Raw genomic sequence first — 23,821 nt, 5'->3', positions numbered from 1 at the left:
ACCGCACGCACCGGCGCATACTCGTACTCTGGCTGCGGTGCGCATGCATCGATAAGTACGTCCGGCTGGGATGCTAAAAAACAATGTTACGTCTTGTAATATTTTGCAGGAGGAATATTTGCTTTGTGCATAAACCAGCGTGTAATGATGAAGAAACTTCGGGAATACATTGTGAACCATGGGAGAAATATTTTTGATAGTTTGGCACTGAACTAACTTTCTGAGTCTTAAATTTCATGTTATATTGTGGGTAATTTATATCGAGTTAGTTACAGCATTTATAACTCAAGAACGGTTTGACAGATTTTAATGATGTATGATTTATTGGATTTTTCTCCGTTCCAAATAGCAGAATAACTATTAAAATGACAAAAATTCTGACCTATAAGATATTAAATCTATAATATAAAAATGAATCTTAAAATCTGTTGGTAAGCGCCTAACTCAACAACGCCTAGACCAATTTGGCCAATTCTTCTATTAAAATGTTCGTTAAAGTCCAAGGATAGTTTTTACTGCGAGAAAAATTTAAATAATTGCCCGGAAACCCCTAAAGACAACCATTTTCTATAAGATAAAAGTTGGTATTGAGATTCAATCAGGGGCGTAGTTACCGCCGTATTTGCCGTATCAATTATATATATACCCCCAAAGTGTATAAGGAAAAATCTTTACCTCCATATAAGGGCCTCCAAAAAAAAATTTTATACGGGGCCCCGACAAGGCACGCTACGCCGCTGGATTCAATCATAGTTATAGTTTAATAATTGAATTCGAGATGATACACAACTTCATATACTAGGTCTTAAACCAGAAAATAAAAATTAATTACGCTTTTATTAAAAACTACGAAGATGAAGTCGCGTGCAAAAGCTAGTTTTTTTTTATATACTAATTAAGTAACATAACGCCAAAACAATATTCCCACCAAATATCTACCCACGTATGAGTCTACTAGTAATTGTTTTGTTGTTGGGGTTAAAAGCAGCCGTGCCAATGAGATTTTTTTTTGCTGCCAGCTGCACGCCGCGTGCGAAAATTTGCGGTGCGTTGTGAGTATCCGCCACCACTACCACCGCCGCCGCCGCTGCATCAGTGCAGCACTTGCAACGCGCCATGAATTATGCTCTCTTTATTGGCTCGATTAGCGGCAATTTGCACATTAAATTAGTTTAAAATTAGTTAGCCGAGTTTCCAACGCCGCCGCACGGCCAGCCACCACCAACCCCTGCATCCGCTCTCTCCGCGCCGCCGACATCGACGACTAAAATTACCAACTCCGCCGGTGCAATCAGCCCCAACTTGCCTCCAACCCGTTCCCATTGTTCCGGAATATTATTTTTTGCCCTCCGGTGATTTGTGCGTTTCTTGCCGTTATTATAATCCGATTCGATGGTTCGCATCTGATGAAAATCCTCCCGGAGATGCGGCGTGCCGCAAAAAGCTAAATTTTTATCCCACCAGGGCAGGCTACTGGATGGAGTAGAGAGTTGTGAACGAACGGATATTTAAATGCCAGCGTTCTTTTGTCGCCTGTTTTCGATTCAGGGCGGAGTGCAATTTTCTCTTTTTCGCTAGAGTCGCATTCCGCCTCAGTGGATATTAATAACTTTAATTCGGTGCCGGCGCAGCGCATTGAAAACGAATAAAATAACTCCGGCAACACCGGGCTTCATGCGGATAATTAAAACGTAATTAATAATCGTACTAGTTGACAAATTAATAACACTAAAACGTCGTTTTCATTCCACGACTTTATACTTTCGCAGTCGGCGATCATTCGTCTGCGCACTTTTTCTGGTGTAAGAAAATTTGCCATGTGATAATAATAAGTTATTCTTCCTTTCTTGGCGTTCTTTGTGCGTCTCAGCATTGTGTGGATTTGCATCGCTTTAATTTCGCGCCGCGTCCGCAGAAGCCGCCGAACGAAAAGCCGACCAGTCGGATGATGTCTTCGTGCTTTTAATTACATAGATTAAGGTTCGAATCTAGTTGGCAGCGGCATGAAATGTGGCAAACAGCGGCGAACCAAACGAAAATAAAATTCTTATCGGGGAGTTATATCCGTGCGCAAGTACATCCTCCAAGTAATCTTTCTAAATCTAAAACTAGATCAAGAAGACAAATTGGAAACAAAATTATAGCTCAAAGTTTACAACTTCAAAAAATTTTAAAATTAATTTTTGCAGTTTTGTGAGATTTTTGTACTTATTTATTTTACGAAACTGAAAAAAATATTAACTTAAATTTATTATTAAACGACTATTTGTAGTTAATTTATCGCAATTTATCCCAACAAATGATTCAGGATAAGATTCGTTTTTCCGCGAGTTTAAACTCGACCGTGCCAGTTTTACCAAGAATTCTTTGCATCCTATCGATAATAATATGAGCATGTTGTGCGTTGTGCGCAGCAATTTCGCATCGCATTCGTGCCCATGTGCTCTACTGGCACACCACGCCGGTGAAGATGCTGCGATGCTGTTTTGCATTTTGCACGCATCGAGCAACTTGGCCGCGGCCGTGCTGATCGTATCAACGCCGCGCCGCGTTTCCGAGAAGCGCACATTATAAGGCATTATATTTCGTCGTCTCGGACGTGCCTCGCACGCAATTGCGCCGAACAAAAATTACACCTACGATAAAAACACCCAGCGCGCATAGAAAAAAAAACATTCCACGCAAGCAAAACTAACGCCCACCCAAATCATATTAGTGCGTATTAATACAACTTCTGTGCTAAACGTATTGAACATCCATGTTTATCGATTAAAGTTCAATTTAATTTTCGCAGACGAAAAATGGGAGAAATAAACTAAACAATGTGAGGTGCGATTGTGAGCGTGGATACGGATGCGAATGCACGCGCAGTCGTCGACAAAAAAAACGCGCCGAGGAAAAAGGTTGGAAAAAAAAGTCGGAAAAGAAGAGAAATGTATGCAGATGCAATGCGTATCTCGCCGCCCACACGCCTTCCAGTGCTTTTGGGCGCGTCGGGGAGTCTGAGGCAGCAAATACAGCTGGAATACGCGCGCTATCAATGACGCAAGCAACGCAAACAACGCAAGGCAGCGCACAACAAAAAGAGGATGCGTTCTTTCGCGTTCATGAAACGAACGCAGGAATAATTTCAATTATCTTTGCCAATTTTTACTCCATCCTTTTTTTCATTTTCTCACACGCGCAAAAAATTTGATCAATACTTTGATGATTCACAAGTTGGAATATTATAAAATTGAAAATTTCCTTTACCTCGATATTTTTCGTCTGTTTTATTATTATCCTGACTTTATTATTTTATTTCCCATTTTACTGGTTGTGTTTTTTCAATATCTCTTTTTATGTCTAGTTGTTTACTCCATCCAAGACGCCGTTCTCCTGCGTCGCTGCGTTCGTATATCATGCGGGTGCGAGGAGTTTAGGATCGGCGCGGGTGTGAGTTGCAGTCCTGAAAATTGGAACGAGCCGGCGTCGGCTGCACCTCGAAATCCACCCGCATGATGCCCGTGATTCACTGATACGCTGATATACGCGTCGCCCGCCTCGCGCTTGCCGAGAATATCGGAAAAACCTATAAAACTCCGCCGCGTTTCTTTATGTTACGAGCCACAGTGCGCACACTGCACGCTTTTTCTATTATGAAATAAAGACAGCGCCCGGCGAGACACGAATATTATTAGTTATGGACTATAAACGTATAAACAAGGAAGCGTGCAAGCACAACAAGAAGAAAGCGAAATGGAAAAGAGGACGAAACAGAGGACGAGTGCGACACACCAAAACAGGATAAAGACATAAAGTGTGAAAATTATGTTACGGCGAGTTGGATTCAAGGCTTTCCTGTTTGTCTACCTGACAATATTTGGTGAAAAACAATCAGAAAAATATTGTGTGTAAATTTGTTCCTTGGCGTAGGTTAAAATTTTCGTGAGCGCGCACGTCTTCCCTTCTTCCCTTCCCCGCGGGTAATACGTGCGTGTGTCGGCGGCGTCGGCGGCGGTGGCGGCAGCGTCGGGTCGATGCGGGTGCAGTGGGGCAGAGAGTGAGGCAGGTTCGGGCGCTCTCCGGTCGATAGGCCCGTCTGGAAGGGTGTGAGTGTGCCGAGCCGCTTTCCTCTAGCCTCTTTCTTCTTCCTTCTTCCCGTTTCCGTCTTCGTCCGCGCGCCGCCAGCCGCCGCCAGCCGCCCACCGTCGCTCCGTGGGTTTTCCGTCTCGCCTAAAATTTCCTCGCCGACCCGTCACCCACACTCGGCGACGTTCGTGCCGCACCAGAGCCGTCACCCGCCGCCGCACCACACCAACACCCCCTTCTACGACCGGCTTCGATGCATTTCGTCTTGCCTCCTGCCGCCGCCCGTTCACGTTTGGGTTTCCGCGTCGTGGGACGGAATGCGTCGTCGTCCTTGTTCGGCACGCACGCAGACAACGCCACCGTCAACGCTACAAGAGGCGGCGGGTGCATTGTGCGCGATTTTTACCACCAACGCACCGAAAAACTCAATCTTCGGTTATTTTCTACACCAGCCCGCAATGCAGCAGCCCTTAATTTTTTTAATTCACATATAAATACAAGAATTTATTTTTTAATCTTTAATTTCTAATTGTTGGAATTGATTTTGCAGCAACATACTCTTGTCGCTTCAATTAATATCAGGAGCTCGCAGTAATCTTAGTCCACTTCTAGAATCCCACGGACGTCGTCCGGGCAGAGCGATATTTTAAGCATAATGCCCTCGGATTTGTTCGCCAAAGCCCTTAAAACACAATCCCTTCTAAACGGCAACCCGAGCCTGGACTGCGCGTGGTTCTTCGGCTACAAAACGGTTAATTAAGTTTGGAACATTAGACGGACCTGAAAGCCCAATCTCCATTAACCCCGCGCGCCGCCGTCACCATCGCCGCCTCCAGCCCGCATAAAACACATTTCGGTACGACATCAATTAATGATCAAAGTTGGCTTGATAACAGACGAGCGGACAAACCCGACCCCGGCTGAACCTTTCAGAAACTGCATCGGGTGCAAGCATGTCTCAACTAGGCTTATTGAAGATCCTTTTTCAGGATTACTCAGTCACAGAATCACAAATGTTGATTTTTTTCATCCACTTTATTTAATTAGCTACCAAAATGGTAAAATATAATTTTCAGGAGGAATGTAAGATAATTTTGGAGTACCAGCGGGTTACATCGATAATTACGCCGTGCGAGCCTGTTGGTGTCTGCACGAAACCGCTTCTTGAGATGCTCGCCCTTTGTCTGCCATCCTCGTGCGGCTCCCGCAGCGCATTATCCCGCTCTTGCCGGCGTTATCCTTGGCCTAGCACGTTCCATGCTCGCGCATTCATCCTTTCATCCTCTCCCTCGACTCATCTATTCATCCTCCCAACGGGGAGAATGCGCTGGTATTCTCCACCAAAGACGGAAAACGCGCGCGCGCTTGCGATTTACTATATTCTTCGGTCATTGTCTGCCGCCCCTCACGCCACTGGTTGTAAACAATGGGGCGTGTAATTAGATGAATGAATGTATTAACTAAATACGTTTAATCAACACTATTGCGGTCTCCCGGTGCATCCGCGCAATTTACTCGTTTTCTAATTTTTGTTCTCCTCTCATCGTCGTAGCGCGTCGGTTTATTTTTATGTCGGATGCGCGATGGTGAACGACAGAAACTTAAAACTAATTACTGTTCAAAGGCGTGCGCTTCTTCTATTAGTCTTTCGCCGTCTTCTCAAACAATGCTTTTTTTGCGTGGTGCGCGCACACACGCGGGGTTGCACCGGCGTGAGATATAAAGCGGCACGTGCATTAGTTCGTCTGGTAAATTACATCATCCCCCGCGAGAGAACCGACGCCGCTCGTCTTCGGCGTAACTCTCTCGACGACTAGCATATACCGAGTATTACCGAAATAAATTCTACCTGCTTCATTTAATTATATGATGATTTTTTACTTATTTTACATCAATTTAAATAAAAACTTGTTGTATTATGTTTATAAAATTGTTTGGAATGGTTTTTCTATAACATCCGGTAGGAATACTCATCTGTGAAGCGGTCCCATACCCAGACCCAATCCAACGCCTTATCGCGGACGGTCTTACTTTACTGTTGATGACTTCTTATGCATTCTAATTGCGTATTATCCTTCGGAAGGCAAAAGCGGTGCACACCCTCGCCTAGCCTGCCTGAACAGTGACTATGCTAGCTTTGGATAGTAAGTTGTTGCTCCATCGACTCCGCAACAAGAAAAAATAATATCCGATTACTTTTCTCTTTACTTTTTCAATAAATACGCAATTTTTTATTAACATTTTTAATACTTCTTGATAAACTATTTGAGAATTTACCGAGGGCCTCCTTGATGTGGTAGTCCTATGGGGCGGTTAGATGCATGAGGGGGCGGCAGGGTAGTGGCGTGCGTCTTACCTCCGAGGTCATCGCAGGTCACCGACGGGCCGTGCGCGCCGAGCCTGCCAGACGCACACACGCCTTGCCCCCGTCCGCCGCCGCCGCGACCGCCGCCAGGATAACGTCGGGATTAGGACGTGACTAGCGGGTGTGCGAGCGCGCCAGTTGTCAACCCTTGTGCGCGCCTCGTTTCGGGTAACGAATGATCCCTTTCCGCACTCCTCATGTCCCGCGCTGCACTAACCTATCCAACTATCTTTAGTCCTTACTCCTTCGTCGGCCAAAGGTTCCATTTCGTGCGTGGTGGAAAAATATCCGTTTCGTTATTTACTCTTCGTGCGTTTTTCTTGCATTTCACATGCCGTTTGAAAATGCCAACTCAACTTCCAGTCGGTAAACACGAGGTTGTTTGTTTTAAAAAGGACGAGAAAAGGACAAACCAGACTGTGGGACGTGGACGAGAATTAAATGCTTGTTTACAGATGTTTTAACCGATGTTCTGACCGATGTTTAATTGTCGTAATCTTTGTTTCTTCTCGATAACGTCACAGAAAGTAGCTAGTAAATTTTTATCAGTTGTCCTTTTTTTTCTTTCAGTGGGATATTTATAACTTTATGATGTTTACTACGATCTAAACTAGGCCATCGCGTACTCCAACAAAACTTTACTCTTCAAACTTTCCAACTTAATTTTTACTTTCTTTTTACTGAAGGTGGCAATGAAATGAAAGAAATATATATGTGAATGAAAGTATGAAGTGATTTACACGTCATTGCTTCATTAATCGGCCGACAAGAAGCGTTAACAAGTCGCAACTAACTAATGCTTGCAGTAAAAGTTACACTTAAATAAGTGGTTTATTATAACTCTTCACGGAGCTGTTCCATTGCTTATATTGTTTAAGTTCAGCTGGTTTTATGCGTCGAGTCGAAGCGTGGTGTTAGCAGTCGTAACAACGGGCGGTTTACGACCGTTGAAAATTGTCGAATTTCGCTCATCGATGTGTACGAAATGCAAACAAACAGAATTTATGAAAATTACAACTTGAACTGCAACTGCAACAATGAAACCGTTGGATTTTAACACTGATTTTCTATCATTTTATCATTTTAATGATTTGCCATTGTAAGAAAACGCTAATGACCATAAATCACAAGACTGGTAATGATGTGTCTTCGATTCGCTGGCCCACGCTTTATCATCATTGATTTAGAAACGCACCGAGTGTTCTCGATACGAAAACTAATTATTTACATTCACGTTCTTCTTTCCGGCGGTAACCTAAAATACGCGAAAATGATTTGCACTCATTACGGGACTAATAAACAATTGCAGTTGTAATTGTAATCGCAATAGTAAATTCGCAACCAACTCGCACGCAATGCACGAGTAGAATAATATCGAATAATAGCAGAAAGAATATGTTTCGTGTTTGTTGGCGGAGGTTCGTGCTCCAACTCTAATTCGAATTCGAACTGGCGGCGCGCAAAAACACGCTGCGGTGTGTTCATTGCGCAAAGAAAGAAAGACGCTGAGATGAAGCGGAAAGAGAACTGGAGAGAGAAATTGCAATGATCGCAATGGCTGCAGTTTGCACTGCGCGGCAAGTGCGCAAGCAATTCCATAAATCACCGACTGCAATTAATTAACCTTAGGTTATAATGTATAATCGCCCGGGGTAATAATTAATTAATTTCGCATGGCTTTTCGATCGTTGTAAGCAATAAGTTACATTTTCTGCAGTTGTTCAATTTACGACCAGGAAGCACAATATTTTAAAGAAATAATACAAAAAATAAACATTTTTCATAAGTTACAAGACCAAAATCTGTTGACATGTACAGGTTCAATATGTACCGCCCAACAGAATTGAATAAGGAGGATATGAATGAAGGAAATGGAAGTAAAAGTGGGAAGAACAGGAAGCAAAACGTAAACATCTTCAAAATTATTTCCGCCCGAGTCTCTACTTCCAACATCCCTGACCTACCGCTACATTTTCCCAGTGCGTGCAAAATTTACCACCTGTCAGCCAGACCAACGTGTAATTACTTTTCCTATCCTTAATAATTCCTCCAGAAATGTGCAAATAATATTTTTAATTAAATTTTTAATTTTAAAATATCCAAAAACTATTTCCAAAATATTTATTTTGTTGGATAATATTAATTTAAGTTAGAAAACAAAATTTCCTTGAAAACAGAACTTAATTACGTTCATGTTTACATATTGTATGTTATCCCAGCAATATTGTGGTGCAATGTTCACCGCCCGCGTTGCTACCTTGCAAACATCTGTAATTCGCTCCAACATTTCAAATTCCCAAATTGTCCTACCTTAATTTCGTTTCCGCTGCATTGCGACTCGACGTTCACTCCTTCCGGGACTCATCAACGATTACTGCAAAACAAAATAAACCTTCAAAACCGTGCACTTTTGATCATCAACTGTTTATTGTGGAGTATAGAAGGAAATTGACCACAATAAACGATAGTAGGTGTAACAGGACATTCATCACCCAATGGCAAAAAATGAAAATAATAACGATCACGGCACATAAAGCAAAGTTACTGTAAGATAGACTGCAGTCGGCGGAATTTATGAGAGAAGGCAGGATGGACAACACAGTCACTCTTCAGAGGTCCAAGCCGAGAAGCCTGATGACTGATAGCAAGCGAAGGAGTCGTACATTGCACGCCCCCGCCTCATTAGACGAAGCCCAGACGATGTGAAGAAGAACGTGCGTCACATTCATTACCACCTTCAGACTTTCAGTCGTTTCAAACATTCGCAGAATATCCAGTCCTACTACTTTTTGTAAATGCACTCTAATGTAATCTAACCTGTGACAATCCAACAGTAGTTAATCTCCAACGCTGTAAATCTTTATATTTACACACTGTTTACACGCGTATTTCCGTTTATAACACAACGCGAGCACTAACGTGCTACACAAGCACAAACAAATGAATGATTGCCTTGCACGACTTGTGCGATGCTCTTCGCTGTGATAACAATAAGGAGCGCGTCGTCCAAAAACAACAACCGCCGCATATTTGTACGGCGCGGTTGTTTGGCTGCACAAATGCGAGACCGCAAATACGCGCGCTTGCGAATATGTGAACGACGTCAAAATATAATTTCTGCACCACGACGACGGTGCGGATAGGTGTGCGAAGGTGCATTGTGCGGGGCGTCCGCCCATTAAGGGCCGCACGGCAACAAGATGGGAAGCGATGCGCCAAAGATAACAGTAAACACGCGTGCAAACCTGGAGAGGAAGCTGCACATCATGGCGCGTATTAATTGTAATGCGAGTCATTTTTCAACGTCGCACGCCGTGCGAACAAATGGGTGAACATTTACGAACAAAGCAAAATGTTTTAACAACAAGCAGAAACACAAAATTTTTTCAACCACAACATCAAGTAGCTTAAAGATAAAACATAACCTATATTTACATCTATTTTCTTTTATAATTCTTAAAATTGATAAATTAAATGACTCGAAATTTCTATTTTAAAATTTGATGGATTTTACGGTTGCATTTTGTTTATTTAAACAATCCTCTTGTCCCCGTTTGAGATTTTGTCCAACCGGTACCCACATTCATATGCATATCGCTCTGCATACTCTACGCTAGTCGGTAATACGACTTTCCGTTCTCCTAGGATGGCCTAGCTGCCCTGTTTTATCTGCATGCCATGAAAATATTCCGCGATGCGTGCGCCTGTATAAAATACGAGATCGCAACGGTGCACGATTTGCCTCCGCGCCTCCTCCTCGCGGATTTCATCTCATGTGCAAGCGAGCGGGCATGACGCAAGGTGGATAAAAAATCATCGGCGTTGTTCTCCTCCGCTCCGATGTTCCTCTGTTCTCTTGTTCTCGCATGCCTTCGGAGTGGCTAAGTAACGAGTGAGTAAGTGGAAGCGTTCGCATAATGCGATGCGGCCGGTGGTAGCCGCGGCGTGCGCATTCTTCGGCAGCGGCGAGCGGCGGCGCGCTCTCGGATCGTGGCCCACCCGCCGTGCGTCCGCTCGCCCTCGATACGATCGGAAAAAATCTCAACACCATGCAACTTTGCAACCCAACGGACATACGCAACTCTAGACGCAAGCATATATAATCATACAAACTCAATTCGTGTGTGAATTAAAAACATATGTACCTATATTGATTTAATTTCAAAACCGCCCCCGAGTAAATTATCAGTTAATTAAAAACAAATTTTAAAATTATTATCAATAAAATGAATGAATACTGACATCGTAAATTCGCACAATTTCTTGTTTTGATCTTGTTGCTGTTTTCCTGATTTCTGTTCCGAGTTCGTGTTGGCGCGTAATGCGCACTAAGGGTCGTAAACCCTCGAAATAACCATAAACAGTGTGTTATGTTGTTTGGCCCGCTTCTTCCCTGCAACAGCGATGTATTTTCGCACGTAGTTTCCCACATATGTGAGCTCGTTTCGGCCTGAAAATTTACTTCGCACCGAGCCGCTTCGACTCACTTTCCAGATGCCAGTTTCTAAGTCTCCAACTCCAACCAAAGTGCGAAAGTTGGAAACTTACCACACTCATATATGAAAATATGACAGCGCGTTTTCATGTTAGGCATCACCAAACATCAAAAAGGATAAAATAATAAACTGAACAGACGAAATTAATACAATTATGTGAAAATTTTGATACAGGATGTTTATTTATTATGCACTTAAAGTGTTTATAGCTTGAAGATGTAGATCTTCACGAAAAACACGATCAAATAAAAGATACTCAGCACGAATCTGTTTGCAAGCGCGCGCGCAAACGTTTGCGAATATGTTTGATTCGAGAAATCAGTGCGCAGCGCCGGGGTGATCCTTATCAGTTTTATGCATTCTGTGAGAAGCAGGAGTCATGGAAGTCACGGGACACCCAGCGAGCGATCATATTAAATACCGCGTCGTCTTCGCCGGCGTGCGTGCGGACGCGGCCGAGAACAATATGCAAACAATGCGCAAATAAACGATACCAGTAGTTGCCCTTGGCGATAGCGTCCACTCGCGAAGATGCGACACGCAGACAATGGGACAGCGCACGATGACAAACGGAAGCCACCGCGGGGACCCACGACCCACGACCACGATGAAAGTTCGATCTTTATGGTTTTCAGTTTTTAATATTTTCTCAAACATTTTTCCCGTTTTTTTTTCTTCTCGTTCATGTGCACAACAAACGCACGATGCACTTTTTGTTCGCGGATTGTTTTGGTTGAATTGTTGTTGTTTCTTGTAGGAGGAGCCCGTTGGAAGGCGAAGGCGAAGCCGAAGGAATGAGGAACATAATTCTCGGAATAATGTTGATGTTGTTGCTCGATCCAGATAACGATCGCTCGTGGCGTCTCCGCGCCGCAATCTATTTTCTATATTTTCCTGCGAAGCGATGCGCCTGCTGCCGGCTGCTGGTTTGCGGCGGCGGGAGGAAAACGCTAAACGGATTCCGCAATATCGCCAAGGCGTGCTGCGCGCCCGCTCGCATTGCCGCACGAACGATTTAATCTCGGATGGATAACGGCTTATTAATATCGCACCAGCGCCGGCAACCATCTTCCAGCGTCATACCACGAAGAACGCGAAGCTGGTAAACACCAAAAACGAGCAGGACGCGGTGGTGCAAGAGAAATGTTTATTCTGGGGAGACATTTGGGCCAGGAAATCCCAAGACAAGGCAGTTTAATGTTTGGCATATTTCAGCCTGCTTTTTGCTCTTTTTCTGGTCATTTTACTACGAGCTGAGGTGTTTATTATACTCATATTTCAGAGCGTACATGAGAGGGAAAATTTAATGTTGAGTTTTTAAAAATTACACTTTAAAAATATCAACATTCGTTACATTTTGTTCCGGGTTCAAATTTTGAATTTTATTTTTTCTTGGGTTAATAACCTCTTGAAAACTGCCCTAAGGTAATTTTTGCGTCCACTGACCTCTTGTCGGACTACGACAACATTGCTGCAGACACCCCTGGCAGCGACTCGTGCCTAATGCTAAATATAAATGAGCCTAATGAGCGCGCATCGGCAGATCAATCGAGTCACAAAAGAATACAATGATTCCGCTCCGCCGGCGCGCCGTTCGCGCCCTTCCGCGCATTATCCTCTCTCGATGCAGCTACCTGCAGAAGGGGTTAATGCAATCTGCATATCTCTACCAGCATCGTCCGCCTTGCCGGGCGCCGGGCGGTTTTTTCACCGCGCGTCATCGATGATGCGCCGATGAGGATATGGTGTGGGTGCGCTCCGACACTTGCCGACGGTGCAAATTGTGTCCGTATCCACTATCGCTATCGCCGGTCCATTCGACTTTGTGTTTATTTTTTGTCACAGGCGTCGAGCATGATCGCCCCAGAACCGATGCAAATACAGTGTGTACACGAAACAATTCGTAACTACAAAAACATCCAAAATATACGGATTCACATGGAAATTATTTTTAAAAACAATAATTACATAATAAATCATAATAACTAATGTGTATTATTGTATACTCAAGAAAAAATAGCATAAATATTGTTTTTCCGTAAAATATTTTCATTCCGAATGTACCTGGGATGCACTGGGATGCGATAAACGCAATCGAAGTCCTGCAGCGCAGCGTACGGCGCAAAAAAAGCGCTGAAAATACAAAAGGGACAAACGTAAAGGTACCCCACATCCCAGCAACCGTGCATCCTGCATCCTGATGGCCAATCCTGCGGAACAAGGAACAAGGAACGTTTAATGCCGCCGCCGCTACCGGGATTCCTCTGAAGTTAATAATAATTGACTGGCTGATGAGAAGCGATGCAGCCAATTCATCAAGCGTGGAGAAAAAAATCAACATGAGGAGGATATTAGTCAATGAAATATTCGCCGTGCAGGGGGCGTGCAAAGTCAGGCAAAAGTAACCGAAGCGCTGCTGTGCTTGTTCGGCCGTTAACTGATTTCATGATTTCAATCATCCGGCCTAAAACCGTAAAACTTGAATCAACGAAATAAAAATAAAAACGAACATAAAACTTGCACGCAAAGAAAATATTCACGTTGCGAGTTTACTTTAATGTTTAATATCTCAATATCTTTATCGTGATTAAAGTCGATTACATCTGAAGTCTATTAGTCGCCGACGGTAAATTAAATTGTTAACTTTCTTAAGCACATCCTTTCGATGTAATAACCACTCGATGCTCGTTCGCACAACATTCAATTACACTTTCCTATGCTTCTTTATGCCTACCAATGAGCATAAACGCAGTATCGTGCACATGTGTATATTAACAGCCAAGGATATGTATGTATAACGTGTGCCCGAGTGCATTTATCGCCGATAGAGCTCGTAATAATTGTTCGGCGGCACAGCGGTGTGTAAAATAATTATTTGCCGCGCGTAAAGGTGATCGTTAGCGATTTGTTTTTATATTTAATAAACGCAATCTGCCCGTACTTACACTAACATATGTAGTCTATTATATGCTCGACGCATGAATTATGCATCTGCGCCCTGCTTATACGCAAGTTTGTTGTGTAGTTTATTCATGATTTGTTATGTTTTAATTACGACAACGAGGAAGCCGAGCGAATTCACTTCAGGTGATAGATATGCCACTGATTGATACGTAGATTTGCATGCGGGGCAATTATGAGGTGATGGTAATTAGCAAATGGCATTTAAATGCAAATTTATAAATAGAAAAATATGCAACTTATATCATCCCTTTCATTATATTTTTCTAACCGGATCTGCGTGACGGGAACGAATTTTATTTTCCGTAAGTAAATATAATACTTTGCGAAATGTTTTGAACAAGTCGCCATTGTATGGTTTACTAGCACACATTAAATATTCGACGTTAAACTGTAAAACACGCTCGTTTTACATACATTCGAATAGTTTCGAATAACTTTGAATCGCAATGCGGCGCAATCCATTGCACCGCGATCCAATACATTCCCAATTGAAGCCGATTTATCCAAGCGCGCATGTCGCCGCGACTACACGAAGGAGTAAGTAATGTTATCTTATTATATTCAGATGAAGTTATTCCGATTCGATGCTTTTCAAAACATTCGCTTAGAGAGCATTGTCACATATCATTAAAAACTGCCAACGGTAAACGCAATCGCAAACATTACACACCGTTGTGTAATTGATGGTTATTATAATGCAGGTGAAGTAGCATCAATTGTATATAAAAAATGGTATTCATTTTATTATTCAATCACGATTAAGTCGTTTAGAAACACGTTTTGTGCGGCTGCAAGTTTTATTACACGCCGAAGATGCTTCTTCCCCTCTTCAAAGACGTTAATTAAATACCACGCGTATGAGACACGTACGTCGAGTAGTGAGACTGCGTGCCGTGCGCGAATATCGCGGTTATTCCTACCCATTCAGCACCTATCCTGCTGTTCAACGTTGGCGGTTGGCGCGCTCTTTTTTCTCCTCTCTCAGCGCTTCAAAAGCAAGAAGAACAAAGAAGAAAATGCATAGTAGGAAAATCTAAACATAAGAAAGCCCACTTCTTCACTAAAGATGTGCCCTAAGAATTTCCCCCTCTATTGGAACACTTTTCTAAATCTACTTTATCATGTCAATAGCTACCGAGTAAAATAATCACCTCGTAAATAAATATTTCATACCAAAAAGGCAACAACATGAATTACAAGCCCGCAATCTACAATACATATTTTGTCCGAAGACACTTGATAAATAAACGCGCAATAAAACGCCAAACGAATTTATTCAACAATAATAATAGCTTGTAACATTGAAGCAGTCCAGTTCGGGTCAAAAGATGCGAGAACAAAAGGTAAAACCGAGGCGCGTTCATGATGCCCACACAATTCGCGTCGTTTTCTATTATGCGCGAAGACAACAGCTCACATATATCGATGCAAAGTGCATGCGATTCGGAACGAGAAGAAACGCGCGAGTCTAATCTTGCATCTAATCGAAACTTCCAGCAATCGTCATGTTCGTTGCATGTATTTATCGTTATACCGAATTCGGCATCGCTACAATTCAATCGGACACGCAATCATAATATACAGAGTGTTTAAACTGTTTTTGGACTCAAAATTGTACAAAGCATTTTCAGATGTGTAAAGATTTCTTAAAGCAACCCAGGGCCTGTTTGCTTGTGTGTACGTGAAGAGCAACATAAACATTAGCATCTGAAATTTATTCATGAGCGTCATAACAATCGCGAAATCAATTTTCACAATGTAATAAAAGCGGGAATTATATCGCGCCGTACAATGGGATCTACGTCCGTAAACGCAGATAACAAATAGATGTGTAGATCGAATTGTGGATGGTGCAACAGACGTGAAACCCGCAGAACTGCCGAGAAGACGTAGAAGGATGAATACTCGTGCAGCGTGGCACCGAGTGTTGAATCGTATATGTGCTTAAACATGCCAAGAACAACGCAATTGAGTGGAGAAATAGTAACAGCAGCGAGAGCTGAAAGGAGAATGGAAACATGTTGCCGGAGCGCTGAAGAACCGACGCAGGCGAGCAATAGATGCGTAATAAACGGCTATAAGCAATCCACTTAGCATATATGACTACAATACAAGATAATTTAATAATACATTAAATATTAGTCCATAATATTCGGGAATGATTATAATTTTACGAAAAAAAGCCAGTTCATTAATATTCAAATAAAAAATTGACATATTTTTGTTCCAATGTGAATTTAATTTATAGATATCCTTTAACGCGTTGCAAATTAAATGTATTGTTAATTAACTCACTTGAAACCCACGTTAATACCTAGTGGATAATCTAAATCACATTTTAATTGCGTAAAATACACAATCAAGGTTAAAAACATCATTTATCACTCAATCACACACCTCCTATGAATACAGCTCGTTCTAACAAATCAATCAATGCAACTCTGATTTGTAAGTTTATGGTTGAATTTCTCACTACGTCTTGTATGAGTACGAGTAGCTATACCTATCCTGCTGCCAACAAAAGGAAAATGAATTATATTCACGTATTGAATTGTGTGGCACGCGAACGCAATCACTCTCCTCGAGTTACTCAGTGGTAACAATGACTGCCTGGACACATGGACATGTCGATGGCGATGTCAACCATGGTCAGCTCGGAAGCAGCATCGAAGGCAATACGCCACGCGGCGCGATGGAAATTGTAAATTGCGAATCGTAAAGTCAATAGCTCATGTTTATTGACTACAAATTGTGCTTTTATTGTGCTCAGACTGCGCGTACCCAGCACACACATAACCCAACATACCCAGAGATTCTATTAGCGCATGATCGAGCGAGTGCGAGCGCGCTTCTCAATATCATACATCAATAAGCAGTTGACCTTTTGTTGTCATGATGTCAATCTGTTGGATGTAAATCACTTCTGATGTGGGGCATAAAGATTAGTATTACTTTACAACTGAACAAATCTTTCACTTTGAGTTTAAGATAAAAACTCAGCGGTGAGTAATAATTTAGTTTCAGCAACTTTTTTAGTTGTTTTTTTTTTATTTTTTTTAAATTGTTCGATAGATTTTTCATTTGCTTCCAAAACATTTCAGTACCGCCCCAATAACTTTATTTTTATTATTTATAACGTGGAAATATTTCTATGTAAATTTCTCTCGCTATTACTTTGTTTCAGAATAATTTATACAAGTAACATCTTATTAACAACCAAATGCGTTTGTAATATTAATGCGAGGCAAACCTCACAAACGAGTAACACATTTTTTCCACCCGTTCGAGTATTATTACGTTGAGCGCTCGGTTTTTATGTGGTGCACGCTTGTTTCGTTGCTTATGCATGCATATTATTATTATGATCAAGATTGCTAATGACGCTTTTTAGCTAATTCGTTCCTTCGACGGCGACTTCCTTCGCACCGCCGCCGCGCGTGAACTTCGTTTGCATTTTTCGCCATCGGTGCGATAAATTCGGAACTGGTGCACACATATACCATGCATTATACAAGAAGCAATTACTTTTTATATATTTTTATGTTTTCCGTTAAATTTTCACATAGAAAACATGATAAATCGAAACTGGTTGATTTTTACACAAAAAGACAGCATGCAACGATATATTAAGCGCCAGTTTCATCTGGTTGCCAGTCTTCTCCTCTTCGACCTCTTCTATTCTAGTCAATGCTGCTTTATTCTGCGCGATTGTGCGGCGTGGGCGACGCGAGTCTTCACTTGCAAGTTTTTAGGTAAGTGCTAGCGCACCACAGACTTGTCTTCCACATCGTCGTGGTGTGTTCCGAGAGACCTATATGAGACGTGCTACATATCAGCAACCGTGCGAATAATAGCCGGACGCCGCGGTAGAAATGATGTGACGGCACGCTCGGAGTAACCTACGACGAAGGCACGACCTGCGAGAGGAGGTACCAGGTGAGCCACCGGAGTACCAACTCGGCGTGCTCGTGGCGTGTAATTGAAAGTGCGGCACAGGGGATACGCGCGATTTGCATGCGGAAACGCAAGAGACGAAGGAGCCGAGATGGATGTGATCGAGCGTCCTGTAGGCGCGCATTTTTTCGCTTATCGTGCAGAGCTAGAAAATAATACAGCAACAGGCCAGCTCTTCGGCGCAGTGAAGTTGCGTAGGTGGTGTGGGTGATTGTGTCTATTTTATAATAGTTTAAACGTCACGGTGAAAATTATTTCTAATTCAGTTCGGAAAAATTATAAGTGCATTCAATGGCATGAATTTGATAAGTCACAAAGTTTAGAAGTATTTTTGCTTCGGAGAAATGTCTCGATTTCGATTTGATCCCAAAATGTTATGCGCTTCAACTGTCTAAGTCGTGTTGCCTGCGTGTTCCCAATTTTTTCCACTTTGCCAACCATTTCTGCGTTTCTTCGCGTTCGAGTGTACTTTCCGTGCGATATAAGTACACGCGTCGCACTTCGAATGTTGGATGTTGGATGTCGGGTTCGTAGGTGAAGAGTACAGAACCAAGAACTAGGCGAGTCGGTCGTGAATTACATTTTGCGTTCTCTCGACGCGGCTAAGCCGCGCTAAGAGGATGTGTGCGCATTGCGAGTCTGAATTGTTTTACACCCCCACAGAAAACTCGACATTTCTGTTTTTGCGCACACGAAAAAATGACTCGAAGAATCATTCAGCAGAAGAACCAACCGTATTAAATTTAAGTCTACTACTTTAAGTTTAAATACATAATAAAATTTGGATTTTTTTTTGTGTATTTTTATGACAGTTGAAGAAATGAAAGTGAAGTTTAAAATGACCCAATTCCACACGGGAAAATGAAACGTCCATAATTAATAATTTTTCGGTCATAAACGTGTGCCTGCACTAATTTTTCGCACTTCCATTCCGCGCAGCTAATTTCGCCCGACTGGCAGCGGTGGAAAAATGCAGCGACATGCAGCTGAAAACGAAATTGCGTTTTCTCCTCTCATGACGATGTTATGACATTGCCGCAGCGGCCGATGCCGATGGTATAATATGACGGATTGCACTCACTTATGTGGGTGTTCCTGCGCACACATGCGGCTCACGCGAGCCATCCGGTCATTTATATTAAACCCACATAAATCACGCTCGACTAAATCCGCGCTAAACGCCGCGTCGCGCCGCGCACGCACGCACTTTAATTAAAACAATATTACACTCGGCCTTTTGTTCACTCGGCTGCGCTGTGATCCTTTCTGGATTGTGCACACTGCCAATTTAACGATGTAATGCTCGACGAAAGCATCGAAAATGAAGAAGAAGGCACGAAGATAAAAAGAATCAGCGTTCCGGAGCTTCTAGTGTCAAATTGGTTTAATTACTGTAATTAAGTACGCTTTGTACAGATAATATGCGCGAATACTGTGGTTGCTACGGTGCATCCTGTGTGAATGTTTATTGCAAACCTTAAAATCTAAAACAAAAAGTTTTCTAATATTATTCCAAAATCTCAGAGATTAAACTATAAAATTTGTTGTAAAATTTCATATTTCATATGCGTTGCCAATATACATCATCGAATGATGTGTGCGCGAAACCCACGTGAAGAAAAACAATTTGCATATCAAAGCCGATGCGGAATATATCTAAATCTAGGTGCACCGGTGTATTTGCACGCCGCGTGCGTTATGCGCCAACTCGATAGAATGATAATAGAAAACGAAACGGCACAAGGGCACATGTTACACACGGCGAACACGCTGCTAATCTCTTGTGCCATTTATTGTCGATCAAAGATGGCGAGCGCGCAACCAATGCGCGTCCAGTTTGCATAATAAACCTATTAATATCGAGGAACTTGATTTCAAACATTTTTCAAGCATCACTATATTGCATCGCAAAGGTGATCAATAGAGAATGGCACTTTTTTCCAACGTATTTGCTATTTATACAAACATTTTATTGAGAATCAATCGATTAAAGTCTCGTTCCTTCGCGGAGTTGAGCAATTTTCTCATTAACATTAGCGGCAACTTGTTCGCTCGCTGTGGGATTAAACAATAAACGTTATTTATATTAATCGCCTTGCATCAACTTCAAATATATCAAATTTTATACAAGGCCTTCCAAATTCTTACAATTCGCTATTTATTTAAGATTTCTTTTGCAAATCAATTAAAAACTTCAAAAAATAATTTAAAAGTAAACATACTTACATTTTATCATTAAAATCTTCATTTTTATGAAGATAAAAATATTTAATGTTTTTATTTGTAACCTCCTGTAATTCTATTGATGTTATTCAATAGATATCAAAAGACATGGTTATTAGAGAGATACAATGCAAGATATTCCGCCGCAATGTTTGACGCACGAGCGCGAGTGTGCAAATACTAAAGAATATTATATGAATTATGAATATTAATAAGGTGGGCACAGTGCGACACTGCAAACCTGCGTTATTTATCGCTTTCAGCCGGTGTTTCGCTGTTATGCAGCGCATAATCGAATCGATACGCGAATCGATTGTTCTGACTTTACGCTTACATCACGATGGATGTGACGACCGTGCAGGGACATTGTCGCTGTCAGGATTAAATCCAGAACAAGTCAAACAAGTTCTTACCATATCAATTATATTGTGGAAGTTATGACATGGCGTTATGACCTAATTTATATCTTTAAAAATAGCTTGCCTTTGAAGTTGTTTGTTGATTTTTACCAGGAGAGACTTTTAATTTGAGTATTTGCCATCACGAGGGATTTATTCGCAATTGTTTGCGACGGTTTGTTGTTTGGTGTTTTTCTCGGATTGAATAATGGGCCGACGGAGGCCTGTGTGGGCCATTAGCATAGGGCGTGCGGCCGCGACCTACCCCACGGCCCACGTGTGAGCGATCGACAACGCCGATACGTATCCGCCTGCCCACACCTACACCCGCATCGGCACAATGGACCGCATGAAGATGGCATGAGGCGGCCACCGCGGGACGCGCGAAACGCGCACGCCACGCACGAGGAGATGCGAGCGAAGATGCGCGTCCTGAATCGCTCGCGGTGCACCGGCCGACACGACAATGCGCCACGCGAAGAAAGAGGAATTCTTCAAGCGTGCGCGCAAAAAATACACAAAACACACCTTGGATTCATTGCTAACATTGCCACTATCGCCAGTAAACCACCAACGTGTCAAGATTTTCTTCTTGTATCTACTAAAACTACAAAACAAACAATAAAAAAAACTTGTTTGTTTATACGACTACAGTGACACGTTGTGTTGAGAATTAATTAGTAATCAGTAATCACATACCTTAATTAGTTAATTGGTTGTAGACTTATTACCATCCTGGTGCGTTTTCGGTGGAAAATAGCGGCTTTGGTGGAAAATCGGCTTCAGTTCGCAGACGAGTTCGGTGCACGTTTGATTATCACTGCACGCCGCGATGCAAAACGAATAAACAAAGTTAAAGATTGGTGGAGCCATCCAGCGGCGGAAAATAGACTGCAAGTTTCATGTCCTCAGTTTACTGCAATAGATTCTCCACACACCACCGGATATCCTGAATATTCCAAAGGAAAACTTGATATTATCCTTATTTTGATATTGCTAGCGTCATCTATATGGGAAACAGAAAGGAAAACATTTAATATTATCTTTAATTCAATATTGCTAACGACACCTATATGAGAAATACGTAACTAAACATAATCAGCAGATAGCAGCAGGTATAGCATAACTATATGTTGAATACGTTTTAGATCCAGTCTTATTAGCTAAAAACTGCGGTATTTATTGAAAATATAATTCAAAATTATTTAGTGCTGCTCATTTTTTGGCAATTTCAAACTTTTAATACTAATTTTATTCATTGCACAAAAAAGATTTTCAAATATTTTAATAATGTGCATGTAAAAAACTCTGGACGGATGTACTATTAATAAAACTTATATTAAAAATTAAATAAATTAAAATTTCTTCAGGATGTTCATCATTTGTTGCAAGTCAATAAAGTCTCAAATAAATCATCCATGGTCCATGGTTCATCCAAATCCTTGATATCATCCTCTGGATATAACTGAGTTGTCAAGAAGGACAAATTAATATTCCCAATATTAGCAATCTTCTTCTGCAAGTTGCTAACCTCTGAGCCCAGTTCCTTATAAGTTGCTTTATTTACAGAAATGCTAAAAAGCAACAATTACTAATCCTTAGAACAAAATTGCTTTAATTTTACCTAGGCTTCTTTGATGTGTCATGAAGAGACAACATTTCTTCTTGCATATCATCAATATCTGGAATGATGGGAATATCATCATCAGAGTCATCTCTTCGACTCACTTGCCCTTCAAATCTCTCCTGTTCAATTAAATTTATTGACGACTTCCTGGCAGATTTAGAACCCTCATCAGCCCAACGACCTGTTTTATGTGCCTTAAGAAGAGTAGGACCTGGACTACCAGGGTCACTGTCTAATGATAAGTCTTGAGTTTCTGGACGGTCTGGACTTTGTGTCATGCCGGCACGACGTCCTTGCTTTGCAGCAGACTGGATAATTTCAAATTCAGAGTCAGACATGAACAATGTGTAAGATTGAAATAATACCTTTTTCTGAGCTAGCGTATCAATATCATCGTCCCAGTTCATAATTTATAGAATTAATAATGCAATAATCGGCAATGACTTCTCTATTCGTTTGTTTGTTTGTAGTGAACACAACGAATTTAAAATCGATTTCCCAACCTAAAAGCACATCTGTTTTCAAAATATAACCCTGCTTTCTTCATCCCTAAAAACGTAATTATAATACATATTATTATACATTATTTACTGCTTCTGTGAGTAGTTCTTTTTGATTTTCTTCGCTTTCGATTCTATTCATAGAAATAAAGCAATACTAATGGGCAATTGGCAGTTGGAAGTCTTTAAAATGACGCTCTACATGAGTTTTCCGTAGCAATGTTCCACTATTTCAATCAACCCGAATATTATGAAGATTATGTGACTAAATTGAAGCAGACTGTCTTCCCGCCCGTAAACAAACAGCGTGATGATGAACTAAAGGATGCCATCAAAAAGATTCAACAGAGTCAAGACCTTCGTATTCTCCAAGCAATGGAGCAAGGTTCCAAACAGTAAATTGTAAATCAGTCACACATTATTTAATAGATGCAATAAATTTACCACTTATTGTTATTTCTTGTATTTAATAAATGCTTTTTGTAGATTAAATGACAATGCTTAGGACTAGTTAAAGAGTAAAATGTTAATTGAGTGATGGACAAATAATTAAAGTTTATTATAAAGTTATTGCTGTACTGGTAAGTTTCTGGTGAATACTTACTGTGATGTACTCAATGTCAAATTGACAAGTTTCATTTTCATAAATTTCATTAATTCTTCTAAATAATAGTGTTTATGTTTCATTTAAATTAACATTTGTTCAACATTTGTGTTGAAATTGCATGATTCACTTGATTGATTTTGTTCATTCAAGTCAGTCAAGTGCAACCAGAAAGAACAAACAAATTTGGTCTCAAGAACATTTAAACCTGGGCAAAATTACTTCATTTACAAAGTCTTCACTCATTAGAGCTGTTTAAATCTATAATGGACAGCAAAAGTCTCAACCAACTTTACATAATTTCATTTTTGGTAAGTTTTATCAGAAAAGTGATTTTCTTTAGATTACATGTTTGATTTATTTGCAGGATTCATTTTGCACTGGATTGACACTTCCAGTTCTAAATAATTACATTGTGGTAGGTTTAAAAGGTTCACACTTCCTTCTGGGCTTATTGAGCATGGTTCAAGTCTTAAGTCAAATTATAATAAGCCCGTTATTGGTAAGTTTAATGACATAAACATTAAAATTATGTATGGAATGTGCATTTTCTTTGTTTTCAGAGCCCAGTGACAATGTTTGTTGGGGCACGTAATTTACTACTGTTCAGCCATGTGAT

The 23,821-nt window shown here is 41.3% G+C and overlaps 2 protein-coding genes and 1 long non-coding RNA gene across 6 annotated transcripts in view; 1 reads left to right on the top strand and 2 right to left on the bottom strand.

Annotated features, from left to right (window-relative positions):
• The window catches only part of mamo (maternal gene required for meiosis), a 97,881-nt gene extending 76,577 nt beyond the window's left edge, over positions 1-21,304 (bottom strand). Inside the window, exons 1-2 of one of the 2 annotated variants that reach the window (XM_065315068.1) lie at positions 21,171-21,304; positions 8,747-8,810 (exon numbers count right to left, since the gene is read on the bottom strand). The gene's annotated coding sequence lies outside the window, so the exon portion shown is untranslated. The remainder of the gene's footprint in view (positions 1-8,746; positions 8,811-21,170) is intronic. The other variant, XM_065315069.1, reaches the window with a different exon arrangement.
• A 385-nt stretch (positions 21,305-21,689) lies between these two features.
• LOC135801661 (intraflagellar transport protein 43 homolog) lies at positions 21,690-22,601 on the bottom strand. Its single transcript, XM_065315154.1, has 3 exons — positions 22,464-22,601; positions 22,096-22,406; positions 21,690-22,045 (listed from the first exon to the last, which is right to left on the bottom strand). The coding sequence occupies exons 1-3, from the start codon at positions 22,503-22,505 to the stop codon at positions 21,850-21,852; spliced, it is 549 nt and encodes a 182-aa protein (XP_065171226.1). The 5' UTR covers positions 22,506-22,601; the 3' UTR covers positions 21,690-21,849.
• On the top strand, positions 22,303-23,792 carry LOC135801665 (uncharacterized). Of its 3 annotated transcripts, XR_010550419.1 has the most exons (5): positions 22,569-22,655; positions 22,743-23,000; positions 23,085-23,179; positions 23,625-23,704; positions 23,766-23,792. It is a non-coding gene; the product is annotated as an uncharacterized lncRNA (long non-coding RNA). The 3 variants fall into 3 exon arrangements; XR_010550417.1 differs by lacking the exons at positions 23,625-23,704; positions 23,766-23,792 and adding an exon at positions 22,303-22,445 and having other exon boundaries at positions 23,085-23,168; XR_010550418.1 differs by lacking the exons at positions 23,625-23,704; positions 23,766-23,792 and adding an exon at positions 23,356-23,399.
• Positions 23,793-23,821: the final 29 nt, after the last annotated feature.

Source organism: Atheta coriaria, unplaced genomic scaffold, assembly GCF_025399875.1.
Source record: "Atheta coriaria isolate IRGN ID8LTWV9N9 unplaced genomic scaffold, Caltech_Dcor_3.1 hic_scaffold_11_pilon, whole genome shotgun sequence".
In the NCBI taxonomy this organism is placed as follows: domain Eukaryota; kingdom Metazoa; phylum Arthropoda; class Insecta; order Coleoptera; family Staphylinidae; genus Dalotia; species Dalotia coriaria.
The sequence above is the reverse complement of the archived record's forward strand: the minus strand, read 5'-3'. Positions and strand labels throughout refer to the sequence as shown.